Below are 12344 nucleotides of genomic sequence, written 5' to 3' on the forward strand. Positions count from 1 at the left end.
CTCTGAGGAAGCAAATACTTTTGAGAGTTTTATTATTTGTCATGTTAACTGATAATTCTCAGCTTAATGCCCATTTTGCTCAATAGCCAGCCAATTAGAAGTTAGCCAGTAATATTTATCAAGTGCCTATTGGATACATAGCTTTATGTTATATTATATAGGTAGCACAGGGTACAATGCCTTCTCCTCCATTCCCAGCTTTTGAAGACTAATTGCTAAATTGAAGAACAGTAAAGAATGAGAAATACCAGCCCGAGCAAGAGCGAGACCCCCATCTCTACTAAAAAAATAGAAAGAAATTAGCTGGACAACTAAAAATATATAGAAAAAAATTAGCCGGACATGATGACACATGCCTGGAGTCTCAGCTACTCGGGAGGCTGAGGCAGGAGGATTGCTTGAGCCCAGGAGTTTGAGGTTGCCGTGAGCTAAGCTGAGCCCTTGGCACTCTAGCCCGGGCAACAGAGCGAGACTCTGTCTCAAAAATAAAATAAAATAAAATAAAAGAATGAGAAATAAAAGGAAGGAAATGGCGATAAGCCTTTAGTTCTAAGAACCAATTGTGTGTATACTATTTTGTGAAGCACGTTTGAAGGCCTAACTCCTAACATATCATCACTGTAATGAGGTTTGGCCTTGTACTGGGCTACACTATACTCTTGATCAGCAAAGCATTTCTGTTCTAAGAAGTGCTATTGAGTTAAATAAAATCATAGAAAACCAGTCCTTGGTTAGGATATATGTGAATTCTTTGGGCTTACAAATAGCATATCTCAAAGTGGTGTACATATATCCAAATAAGACTGGTTTGAGTTGGTATGTGGCTTTGGCTTTGCAACCTTTTTTGGGAACTATGGATACTGTTTAGGTAAAGTGATGTAATGTTGGACCTGACTTTACACATTTTGGACTTGGTACAAAGGGAGCTCTATTCAGGTGAATCCTCCAATCCTGTTACAGCTGATTTGAAAGCCGCCCCTATTTAGGCTTGTCCGAAGGTAGTGAGTTATCTCACTTGATTGTTCACAGTCAGTTACAGATTGAACTCCTTGTTCTACTACTTTCCCCCCTTCTCACTACTGCACTTGACTAGTCTTAAAAAAAAGGCTGGGCGCGGTGGCTCACGCCTGTAATCCTAGCACTCTGGGAGGCCGAGGCGGGTGGATCGCTCAAGGTCAGGGGTTCGAGACCAGCCTGAGCAAGAGCGAGACCCCGTGTCTACTAAAAATACAAAGAAATTATCTGGCCAACTAAAATATATATAGAAAAAATTAGCCGGGCATGGTGGCGCATGCCTGTAGTCCCAGCTACTCGGGAGGCTGAGGCAGTAGGATTGCTTAAGCCCAGGAGTTTGAGGTTGCTGTGAGCTAGGCTGACGCCATGGCACTCACTCTAGCCAGGGCAACAAAGCGACACTCTGTGTCAAAAAAAAAAAAAAAAAAAAAAAAAAAGACAGCCACTCCTGCTATCACTACTAACATGTAATCTAGGCCCAATCAGCCAAACCTGCTTTAAGGTTGACAGTGAGAGTTAAAATCCCATGATTGTAAATCTCTTGTCAATGAAGCAGAGGCCTTTTTACTCTCTTTAGCTAGGTTTTGCCAGCGTTGTCTCTCAGTCTTCCATTCTAGAATTTTGGGGTCCATCCCAAATTCATACCACTTTGTATGAGGAAGCAAAGGGCCACATGACAAGATCAGTAATCCTTTAGGTACATTCCTCTGTCATCTTGAGACCTAAGCCAAAATAAACAAATCCTCTCTCCTGCCAGCTGTCATCATCTTGCAGTCTTCCTGCTGGCATCAATCACTAGCTCAATGCAGATTTGTCCTTAGCAGGGTCTAAACAAAGTTTACTCAGAGAGGTATCTTTGTGTGTAAAGAGTTTTTCTTTTTCCTAAAGGGAACATTTACATTCTCCTGCTGTTAAAGCCCAACCAGGTTCATTGCCCACTGCTCAAGAGGAAGCCAATACACTGAGACAGCAGGGTTTACAGCAGAGAGTTTAATATCACAGGCACCATGCAAGGAGATGGGAGGAATTTCTCAAATCCATCTCCCCAAGAATTTGGGAGAAAGGGTTTTTAAAGATAGTTTGGTGGATAAAGGATTAGGCAATTGGGTCTGCTAATTGGCCAGGTTTGGGGCAAAATTATAGGAATGTAGAAATCATCTTCTCATGTTGAGTCGGTTCCTGGATAGGGGTAGCAATACCAACTGAGTCAGTTTCTTGGTATTGGTCTGGGTGGGTCACCCAATCCACTGGAATGCAGGGCCTGGAAGATATCTCAAAAACTACCCTTAGGTTTCAAAAAGGTGATGTTATCTATGGAGAAGTTAAGAATCTTTATGACCATCAGCTATGTGACTTCTGAGTAGCAATTATAAGAAAGCAAACTAGGGGACAGTGGCTGGTTAATATCATTATTTTTAGCTATGCTTGTGCCTTTACAAAATTTAGGCCCTTACCATAGTTTTCTCTTTTTTTTCTCTAAGCCTTCCAGAGAAGAGATGCACTCCTTTATTAATTTGTAAAAGGTGGTTTCACTACTAAGTAGCTCTTCGTATGATTCAGAAGGTCTGTAGGTCTTGTTTTATTTTGCTGGCATGAGATATAGAGGGGAACCTGACATTCATAAAACAATTATCCTCAAAGCTGGGTGTTCCTCCTGGAAAGAGATATCTGCATGCTTGAAAAGTCTACTGATTTGGAGTCTACATAGGGTTAGAGTGATTTATATCAAAGGTTGCAGACAAGTGCTTTCTTGTCTTTTCCTAGGTGAACCCGGGATGTGGATGATTTCTGCTGACAATATTCTACAGACAGACATTGTTACTGGAGTAGGAGTGGCCAGGAGTCCAGGAACTGCAACAATTTTTCATGACATCCCAGGAGTAGTGAAAACATATCGAGAGGTAAACATAACTGTACCAGAGTTGAAGAGACTAAGAGAGACTATTTCCATACAAGGAGATATGCACATAGAAAACACATCCTAGGAAAGGAAATATACTCACATAACAGATATAAGGCCAGCCAGCTAACACTATTGGACCATAAAGCTAAACAATGCTTAGGATTCTTAACCAGAAGAATGACTAATATGATTTATGTTTTAAGAGGTCACTGTGGCTACTGGTTGATACTAGACAGCAGAGGCAAGGGTAGAAGCTGAAAGACCATTTGGGAGTCTACTTCAGTAATCCAGGTGAGATATGATGGCAGATCAAGATGGTAACAGAAGAGGTGGTGAAAAGTTGATCAGACTGTAGGTATATTTTATAGGTAGAGCCAATAGAATTTCCTGACAGATTATGTGTAGAGTGTGAAAGAATCAAGAATGATTCAGGTTTTCGGTTGAACAGCTAAAAGGATAGCATGCTCATCAACTGAAATGGGGAAGATTGTAGAGGGAACAGTTTTGGAGGGACTGTCAGTCAGTTTTGGACATGTATAATTGGATATGTCTATTAAATGTCAAATGGATATGTTGAGGTAGCTGGATATAAAAGTCTAGGAATCATTGGCATAGAGACATTTAAAGCCATTAGATTACCAAGAGAATGAGTATAAAATAGAAAAAAGATCTGAGTACTAAGCTCTGGGAGCACTCCAACATTAACAGCCCTGAGCGAAGAACTAATAAGAAAGGCTTATAAGAAACAACCAGTGAAGTGGGAGGAAAACCTGGAAATGCTGGTGTCCTAGAAGCCAAATGAAGAAAGTATTTCAAGGAGGAAGGGAGTGATCAACCATGTCAAATACTACTGATAGGTTAAGTAAGCTGAAAACGGAGAAATGATCAGTGGTTTTTGCAATATGGAGACCGGTGATTTTGATGAGTAGCTCCAGTGGAAAGACTGGAGTGAATGTTTGGAGCATTGGAGAAGAGGAGTTGGAGGCAGTGAATATAGATAGCTCTTCAAGGAGTTGGGGTTAAGAGTTTGTTTTGGGTTTTTTTTTTTTTTTTTTTAAGATGAGAGAAATAACAGATTGGGAATGACTCAGTAGAAAAGGAAAATTTGATATAGAAGTAGGGAGAATTTCTGGAGTGATATCCTTGAGTAGGTAAGATGGGTGAACAAGTGAAGGGGTTGGCTTTATGAAGGCTTTTCTATCTCCCCCTTAAATACATGTAATGTCTCCTTCCTCTTTGCTCAAAGCACTTGTTTGTTCCTCTTTTCATTCCTCAAATGTGATAGCTATCATTTTTTGAGCGTCTACTATGGGCTTGGCAGTTCACATCTATTTTTTTTAAATTTTATTTTACATCCATCTGTCATTTTTAATCTTCACAACTCTTCAAAATAGGCATTAAATTGCCCAATATGAGTGCTCGCTTTGGCAGCACATAGACTAAAATTGGAACCATACAGAGATTAGCATGGCCCCTGTGCAAGGATGATACGTAAATTCATGAAGTGTTCCATATTTTTAAAAATATTTTAAAAAAATTACCTAATATGTGCCCACATGATATCTGGTACTTTCTTTTAAGGAGCTCACAGTCTAGTGGTGACATAATTACATATATGGCATAAATAATTACAACATTAGTGATCATTGCAGTATGTCAGAAATGCTCTTAGAATATAGAAGAATATTCTGCCTAGACATTAAGGCTAGATTTTCCCGAGGTGCTTTTTTTTTTTTTTTTTGTTTTTTGAGACAGAGTCTCACTCTGTTGCCCTGGCTAGAGTGCCATGACGTCAGCCTAGCTCACAGCAACCTCAAACTCCTGGGCTCAAGCAATCTTTCTGCCTCAGCCTCCCGAGTAGCTGGGACTACAGGCATGCGCCACCTTGCCCAGCTAACTTCCTCTCTCTCTCTCTCTCTCTCTCTCTCTATGTATATGTTTTTAGCTGTCCAAATCATTTCTTTCTATTTTTAGTAGAGACGGGGTCTCGCTCTTGCTCAGGCTGGTCTCGAACTCCTGACCTCGAGCGATCCTCCCGCCTCGGCCTCCCAGAGTGCTAGGATTATAGGCGTGAGCCACAGCGCCTGGCCCGGAGGTGCCTTTTTTTAAGTAAGATTTAGGGGGTACAGTGATTTTGTTACCAGTGAATTGTATAGTGGTGAAATCAGGGCTTTTAATATACCTGTTGCTTGAATAGTATATGTGATAGGTAGTTTTTGATCCCTCACCCTCCTCCCAACCTCCTCCTTCTTAGTTTCTGATGTGCATTATTCCACTTTGTGTGACCATATATATCCATAGCTTAGCTCCCACTTATAAGTGAGAACATGCAGTATTTGTTTTTCCATTCCTGAGGTACTTAGGATAATGGTCTCCAGTTCCAAGTTGTTGTAAAAGACATTATTTTATTCCTTTTTATGGTTGAGTGGTACTCTATGGTGTATATATATAACCACATTTTCTTTATCCACTCCAGAGATGACATTTAAACTAAGTCTTGAGGATTTGGAATCTGCCTGGCAGAAAAAAGGAGAGAAGGCATTTTAGACTAAAGGAATAGATGTGCAAAGGCAAATAACAGTACACGTTTTGCTTGAAGAGCAATGCATAAAGCAAGGTGGCTTCAACATAAGATGATAGGCCAGGCACAGTGGCTCACACCTGTAATCTTAACACTCTGGGAGGCCAAGGCAGGAGGATCACTTAAGCTCAGGAGTTCGAGACCAGCCTGAGCAAGAGCAAGACCCCGTCTCTACTATAAATAGAAAAGTTAGCTGGGTATGGTGGTGTGCGCCTGTAGTCCCAGCTATTCTGGAGGCTGAGGCAGAAAGATTGCTTGAGCCCAGGAGTTTGAGGTTGTAGTGAGCCATGATCACACCACTGCACTCTCACCTGGGCAACAAAGCGAGACTATCTCAAAAAAACCCAAAACAGCTCAGGATCGCTTGAAGTCAGGAGTTCTAGACCAGCCTTAGCAAGAGTGAGACCCTGTCTCTATTAAAATTAGAGAAAAAATTGGCAGGCAACTAAAACTAGAAACAAAAAATTAGCCAGATGTGGTGGTGAGTGCCTCTAGTCCCAGCTACTCGGGAGGCTGAGGCAGGAGGATCCCTTGAGCCCCGAAGTTTGAGGTTGCTGTGAGCTAGGCTGACGTAATGGCACTCTAGCCAGGGCAACAGAGACTCTGTCTCAAAAAAAAAAAAAAAAAAAAAAACCCGTAAGACTATAAAGGGTAGAGAGGGAAACTTTGGATAATATCCAACTAGAACCTGTATCATAAGCAGGTAAGAGGTTCAAGGACAGAGGTGGCATGAAAACTAGAAAAAGAGATTAAGAAGGGACTAGGAACTAGAAAAGCAAAGAAAAAGTGTTATAGAAGGCAAGGGAAAGAATGGGCTGTGGTGTTATATGCTACAGGGAAGTCAAAAGCTTACTTATATTTGGATTTGTATACTTTGTAGAATCCTTAATTATTCACTAACAGATACTCATTGAATCCTGTTATGTGCTAGGCATTGTGCTGGCCTCTGGAAATAACAACGATGAAAAAGACAACACTCCTTCCTTCGCTGAGCTCTTAATGTAACTAATTTGGGTTTTAAGGTTCTTGAATATTAAAAAAAACAACACTATGGTAGTAGTAAGGAGAATGGACAGAATATTACATTTAAATTGAAGATATTCAGAAGAAATAAGGGTCACATCATTTTCTATCATCATAATCATTAAACACTTGCTTTATATACAAGGCGTGGTACAGGTTGTACAAAGATAAAGTAAGGCCAGTTTACGTTCTTGAAGAACTTAGAATCTAATATGAGGAATTTTAACAAGTATAAAAATACCTACAATGTAAGGCAGAACATTACAAATATTCTTGAGAAAAACAAAGTACTTTGTTTCAGAAAAGGTTGAGGTTATATGCAACTATGGAGAAAGCCAAAAAAAATCCTGGCCAGGTGCAGTGGCTCATGCCTGTAATCCTAGCACTCTGGGAGGCCGAGGCGGGAGGATCGCTCAAGGTTAGAGTTTGAGACCAGCCTGAGCAAGAGCAAGACTCCCGTCTCCACTAAAAATACAAAGAAATTATCTGGACAACTAAAAATATATATAGAAAAAATTAGCCGGGCATGGTGGCGCATGCCTGTAGTCCCAGCTACTCGGGAGGCTGAGGCAGGAGGATGGCTTGAGCCCAGGAGTTTGAGGTTGCTGTGAGCTAGGCTGACGCCACGGCACTCTAGCCAGGGCAACAGAACGAGACTCTGTCTCAAAAAAAAAAAAAAAAAAAACAAAGAACTTCCTGAAGAATGCTGCAATTGTTTTCAAAGGCATTTTAATAGAGAGTCAGTCATACAAAGGGAAGATATGTCGGAAGGAATAACTGGACAAAGACTTCCTCCTAAAAAAATTTTATTTTGTTCTCAAAGGTAAACAGATTTTGTGGTTCTCAAATATGTGATCACTAAAAGGGCAGTTTGTACATGTATGAAACAGATGCTTTTGGTTAATTAAGTTATGTGGGTTGGACAGGGAGGGAACCAGATTCTCCAAGAACTTAGGTACAGATTTTCCTTTGGTTTGCTTACAGGTGGTGGTCAATGCATCATCAAGATTAACGCTCAGTTATGACCTCAAGACTTACCTAACCAATATCCCCAATTCAACTGTATTCAAGCTCTTCATCACCATTGGCAGAAATGGTGTTAATCTGAAAGGTCAGGAATTTCTTTATAGGTTTGAGTGGTTGTTTCAATCTTTCCCATCTTCCCTCAATTCATTTGTCCCTTCAGATTAGTAATCCAAGTTTTCTTTTTATTTTAAAACTGAGTCCATCTTGACAAGTCATAGAGACCTATAAGAACTCAGAAATTATGACTAGATTAAGGTTTTAAAATAGGCTCAACCCCGGTGCAGTGGCTCACGCCTGTAATCCTAGCACTTTGGGAGGCCGAGGCAGGTGGATCACTCAAGGTCAGGAGTTCAAGACCAGCCTGAGCAAGAGCGAGACCTGTCTCTACTAAAAATAGAAAGAAATTATCTGGCCAACTAAAATATATATAGAAAAAAAAAAATAGCCGGGCATGGTGGCGCATGCCTGTAGTGCCAGCTACTCGGGAGGCTGAGGCAGTAGGAACGCTTAAGCCCAGGAGTTTGAGGTTGCTGTAAGCTAGGCTGCTGCCATGGCACTCAATGTAGCCTGGGCAACAAAGCAAGACTCTGTCTCAAAAAAAAAAAAAAAAAAAAAAAAAAAACGGCTCAACCTAGTCACTACTACCTTTCTAGTTTAAAAAAAAAACTCCATCTCTGGCTCCATCCAGAGATTTAATAAATTCAGGGTAGGGCCTAGTAATCAATTCTATCTTTTTTTTTTTTTTTGAGACTGAGTCTCACTCTGTTGCCCAGGCTAGAGTGCCGTGGCGTCAGCCTAGCTCACAGCAACCTCAAACTCCTGGGCTCAAGCAATCCTCCTGCCTCAGCCTCCCAAATAGCTGGGATTACAGGCATGCACCACCATGCCCGGCTAATTTTTCTATATACATTTTTAGCTGTCCATATAATTTCTTCCTATTTTTAGTAGAGACGGGATCTCGCTCTTGCTCAGGCTGGTCTTAAACTCCTGAGCTCAAACAATCCTCCTGCTTCGGCCTCCCAGAGTGCTAGGATTACAGGCGTGAGCGACCGTACCCGGCCGTAATCAATTCTTTTAAAGCTTCCCCAGATATGAGAATTGTTAGACTAGGTTACATCTGAAATGCTTTTTACTTAGCAAATTTGCCTTATATGTTTTTGTTTCTTTTTTCTTCTATATTAGCCTGATTTACCATCAAAAAGGGGGGAAGAAAACTAAAATACAAGAAGCTCCTAATAGACTCAAGATTCTATGCTAGGAATTTTTATATTTTTTATCTCATTTAACAATTTTATCATGTAGTAATTATTAGCCTCATTTTAAAAATGAGAATACTGAGACTAAGAGCAAGTAACTTGTACAAGGGAACAACCAGTCAGTGGCAAAAGTGGTAGATATTTCCCACTCCAAATGTTATGCTCTTTCATTCATTCACTAATTTCAGGCCAGGCATGGTGGCTCACTCCCATAATCCTAGCACTTTGGGAGGCCCAGGTGGGAGGATAGCTTGAGGCCAGGAGTTCAAGACCAGCCTGAGCAAGAGTCAGACATCTCTACAAAAATAGTCCCAGCTACTACTTGGGAGGTTGAAGCAGGAGGATCACCCAGGAGTTTGAGGTTCCAGTGAGCTATAATGACGCTACTGCACTCTAGCCCAGGTGACAGAGAGAGAGAGAGAGACCCTGTCTCAATTAAAAAAAAAAAAAAAAAAAAATTCCAGGTGTGTTTTTCTTTGGAGGAAGGGTTTATTTGTGGGGTTTTTTTGGCCAAGAAAACATTCAAAACAAAGCACCATAATATCATTATTGTCTATAAAACTTCAGATAATTTTAACTCTATTTGCTTTTATCGTTCAATTTTTAAGTACTTAACATATTTTTTCAAATTAGCTATTTAATTTTATTATAAATACAATCTAAGTATGTGTAAATAAGAATAATGATCTTTAAAGTTTTCCAGGTTATCCTACAAAGTACTAAATATTTCTTCATAAGTTGGACAACCCACTGTTGTCCAACTTAAAATTTTAAAAAACAGATTGCAATTTTATTTCCCCAGAATCTTTCTAAAACCACAACTTATTTCACTGAGAAACCTCATGCATCAGTCCCTTTGATATTGCTGATAGTCTCTCGAACATGTGAATGGTCACTGGACTGCAGGCCGTTGAGAAAGAGCTTCAGCAAACTGAAACCACTGAGAACTGTACAGGGGTAAATCTTAACAGGATACCAGCTCCTATTCAATCAATGCCACGCATTGTAGCTGATTCAACAGTAGCATCAGTCCGTTTCTTGATGGCAATGTAGCTCCTGTTAAGGCACCACTTGTGATGAAGTTCTAGGGTTTTTTGGCTTGAATCATATTATACTTATAAAAAACAAGCCTTCCTTGGCCAGGCATGGTGGCTCATGCTTGTGGTCCCAGCTAGTCAGGAGGCTGAGGCAGGAGGAGTTTGAGGCTGCAGTGAGCTACAATCCTGCCAATGCACTCCAGCCTGGGTGACCGAGTGAGACCTGGTCTCTCTCCTCCCCTCAAACTTTCCTAGGCTTAAAATACCTCCCCCAACATAAAACTTCATAGACTTAAAACCTATATCCCAACTGTAGTGCTTTAATAGCTGTCCAATTTCCCTGTAATCTTATTCCCACTAATGAATTCCAAAAGTCTTTGAAAAAGGACACCATCTATGTATGACATAGATAATGCGGTAGTCATTCACAAACTAGCAGAGGCAGGGGTCTTAACACTTTTCTTTCACCTTGATTGTAAAAGAGCTGGGCAAACGAGCTAGACCTGATCCTCTTTCTTATATTGTTTTATGATACCAAATTGCCTCCATATAATGGTCTCTCCTTTTACAAATTCTTGTTAGTGACAAATGTATTTACCTCTTTTCTGCTCATTAGGATCCTGTACCCCAAATCAGGCCTTGGCCATTAAAAAAGAACTTCTTCCAGAGACCCTTATGCTGTGCCACGTACAGTTCAGTAATACTTTGCTAGACATTCCAGCAAGTAAAGTCTTTCATGTCTATTCCAATTTCAGCATGGAGAAAGGTAGGTTCTACCACTTGAATCCGGTTTTCCCCTTCTGTTTTCCTATCTGTACAATTGTCCCATTTTTAATGGATTGCATTTATACCTTCCATTTTCATCTTACATATAACTGTGAAATCCTTCTCAATCAACATTGTTGTTCAATCCATTCAACCAATTTTTAACACATCTAGAACACCCTGTGCTTTTCTTTTATAACTATTTTCTTAGTCCCCATTATCTCTGTGAGGGTCTGGATTGTGTCTCTTTTACCTTTTATTCCCAGCACAAGGTTTGAATGTTTGTTGTTGAACTGAAGGATATTCCAAGGTAAAACAGCATTAACAAGAGGAAGTAGAAATAAGCAATGTTGGGATGACTTTATATAAATCAACTGATCTAAAATGAGAGGATTCCTGCCAAATGTAAGGTATTAATAGGGTAGAGCTACATCTTGAGAGAGCCCCTAAGCCTAGGCCAGGCAGTTTGAATGGTACGGGTAATGAGCAACCACTGAAAGAAGGTTCACTCAGCAAACTGTTGGGCATCAACCATAATACCTGGTACCCAGGAGAGGAACTGGAGTTACAAAGTGAAGCTTTGCACTTTTACTGTTACTGCACAGGGCGATTAGTTCCAGAATAGAGATATACATGGCATGCTAGGAAAGCAGAAAGAAAGGAGTGTCTACATCAAACCTAGAGGACAAGGTAAGGTTTTACAGAGGAAATGACCTTAGAAGTATGACTAGGAGTAAGATAGATATGAAGGGAACAGGGCATTCCAGGTAGTTTAGAGCCCTGGGGAAGTTTTTTTCAAAGATAAAATGAAAGCAATTTTTAAGGATTTAGCGGCAGCATATAGAACGAATAAGAAAGAGAAATAGGAGGCAAGGAGACTAGTGAGGGGGCCATTGCAATAATCCAAGCATGAATTGATGAGGGTCTAGACCAGAGTGAGAGAAATAATAATAGAGGGGGCAAATGTCAGAGACATTTCAAAGGATGAATTTAGCAAGATTTGGACAGTGATTAGATATAGTGATGAAGGAAAGGATGTTAAGACAGCTGAGGATTGAACATGGGTAACTAGAAAAACAATACCATTGACAGAAATAATGACATCAAAAGGTGGTTTGATAGAGAAGTGGTTAAACCATGCTCAAAGCTTGTCTTTCTCAAACCCTTTCCTGATTTCACCAACACTACTTCATTTTTTATCTCCAGTCCTTAATTGCCCTGCTTGTCCTATATTATTTAATACTCCCTGACATGCTGAATAGGAATGGTATTCTTAGGCAACAAGTTGAGTTGGCTCAACAGAGCTTCTGAATCCTCCTGCTCAGTTTTTCCTTTTTTTCAGGGATTTATGTCTGCCTAATCACGGTTCGACTGCAGTCAGAGGAGCTGCTCCAGGACCTCAGCATGGCTGACACATCAGTTTATGGGTGGGCCACATTGGTCAGTGAACGTAGCAAGAATGGAATGCAAAGAATCCTCATTCCTTTCATCCCAGCCTTTTATATTAACCAGTCAGAACTGGTTCTTAGCCACAAACAAGACATCAGTGAGATAAGAGTACTGGGAGTGGATAGAGTTCTTGAGAAGCTAGAGGTATGTTAAAGACGGGACCAAAAAAGTACAGGAGATCAGAGATTTGAAAAGAGACTTTTCATTCTCATTCCAAGGGTAAAGGAAGTTACTGAGTGACTTAATAAAAATCACCATGGGAAATTCCTAAATTTAATGCATTAAATTTG

The 12344-nt window shown here is 40.3% G+C and overlaps 1 protein-coding gene and 1 non-coding gene across 3 annotated transcripts in view; both read left to right on the plus strand.

Annotated features, from left to right (window-relative positions):
- NUP210L (nucleoporin 210 like) overlaps positions 1-12344 on the plus strand; it is a 95249-nt gene that overhangs the window by 79063 nt on the left and 3842 nt on the right. The window contains exons 33-36 of one of the 2 annotated variants that reach the window (XM_069480529.1): positions 2779-2915; positions 7506-7632; positions 10457-10606; positions 11948-12198. In XM_069480529.1, the coding sequence (XP_069336630.1) occupies positions 2779-2915; positions 7506-7632; positions 10457-10606; positions 11948-12198 (665 nt within the window). The remainder of the gene's footprint in view (positions 1-2778; positions 2916-7505; positions 7633-10456; positions 10607-11947; positions 12199-12344) is intronic. The other variant, XM_069480530.1, reaches the window with a different exon arrangement.
- Positions 4333-4436, plus strand: LOC138391047 (U6 spliceosomal RNA). Its single transcript, XR_011234689.1, has one exon. It is a non-coding gene; the product is annotated as a U6 spliceosomal RNA (small nuclear RNA).

The sequence above is a fragment of the Eulemur rufifrons genome, chromosome 8 (assembly GCF_041146395.1).
Source record: "Eulemur rufifrons isolate Redbay chromosome 8, OSU_ERuf_1, whole genome shotgun sequence".
Lineage (NCBI taxonomy): Eukaryota > Metazoa > Chordata > Mammalia > Primates > Lemuridae > Eulemur > Eulemur rufifrons.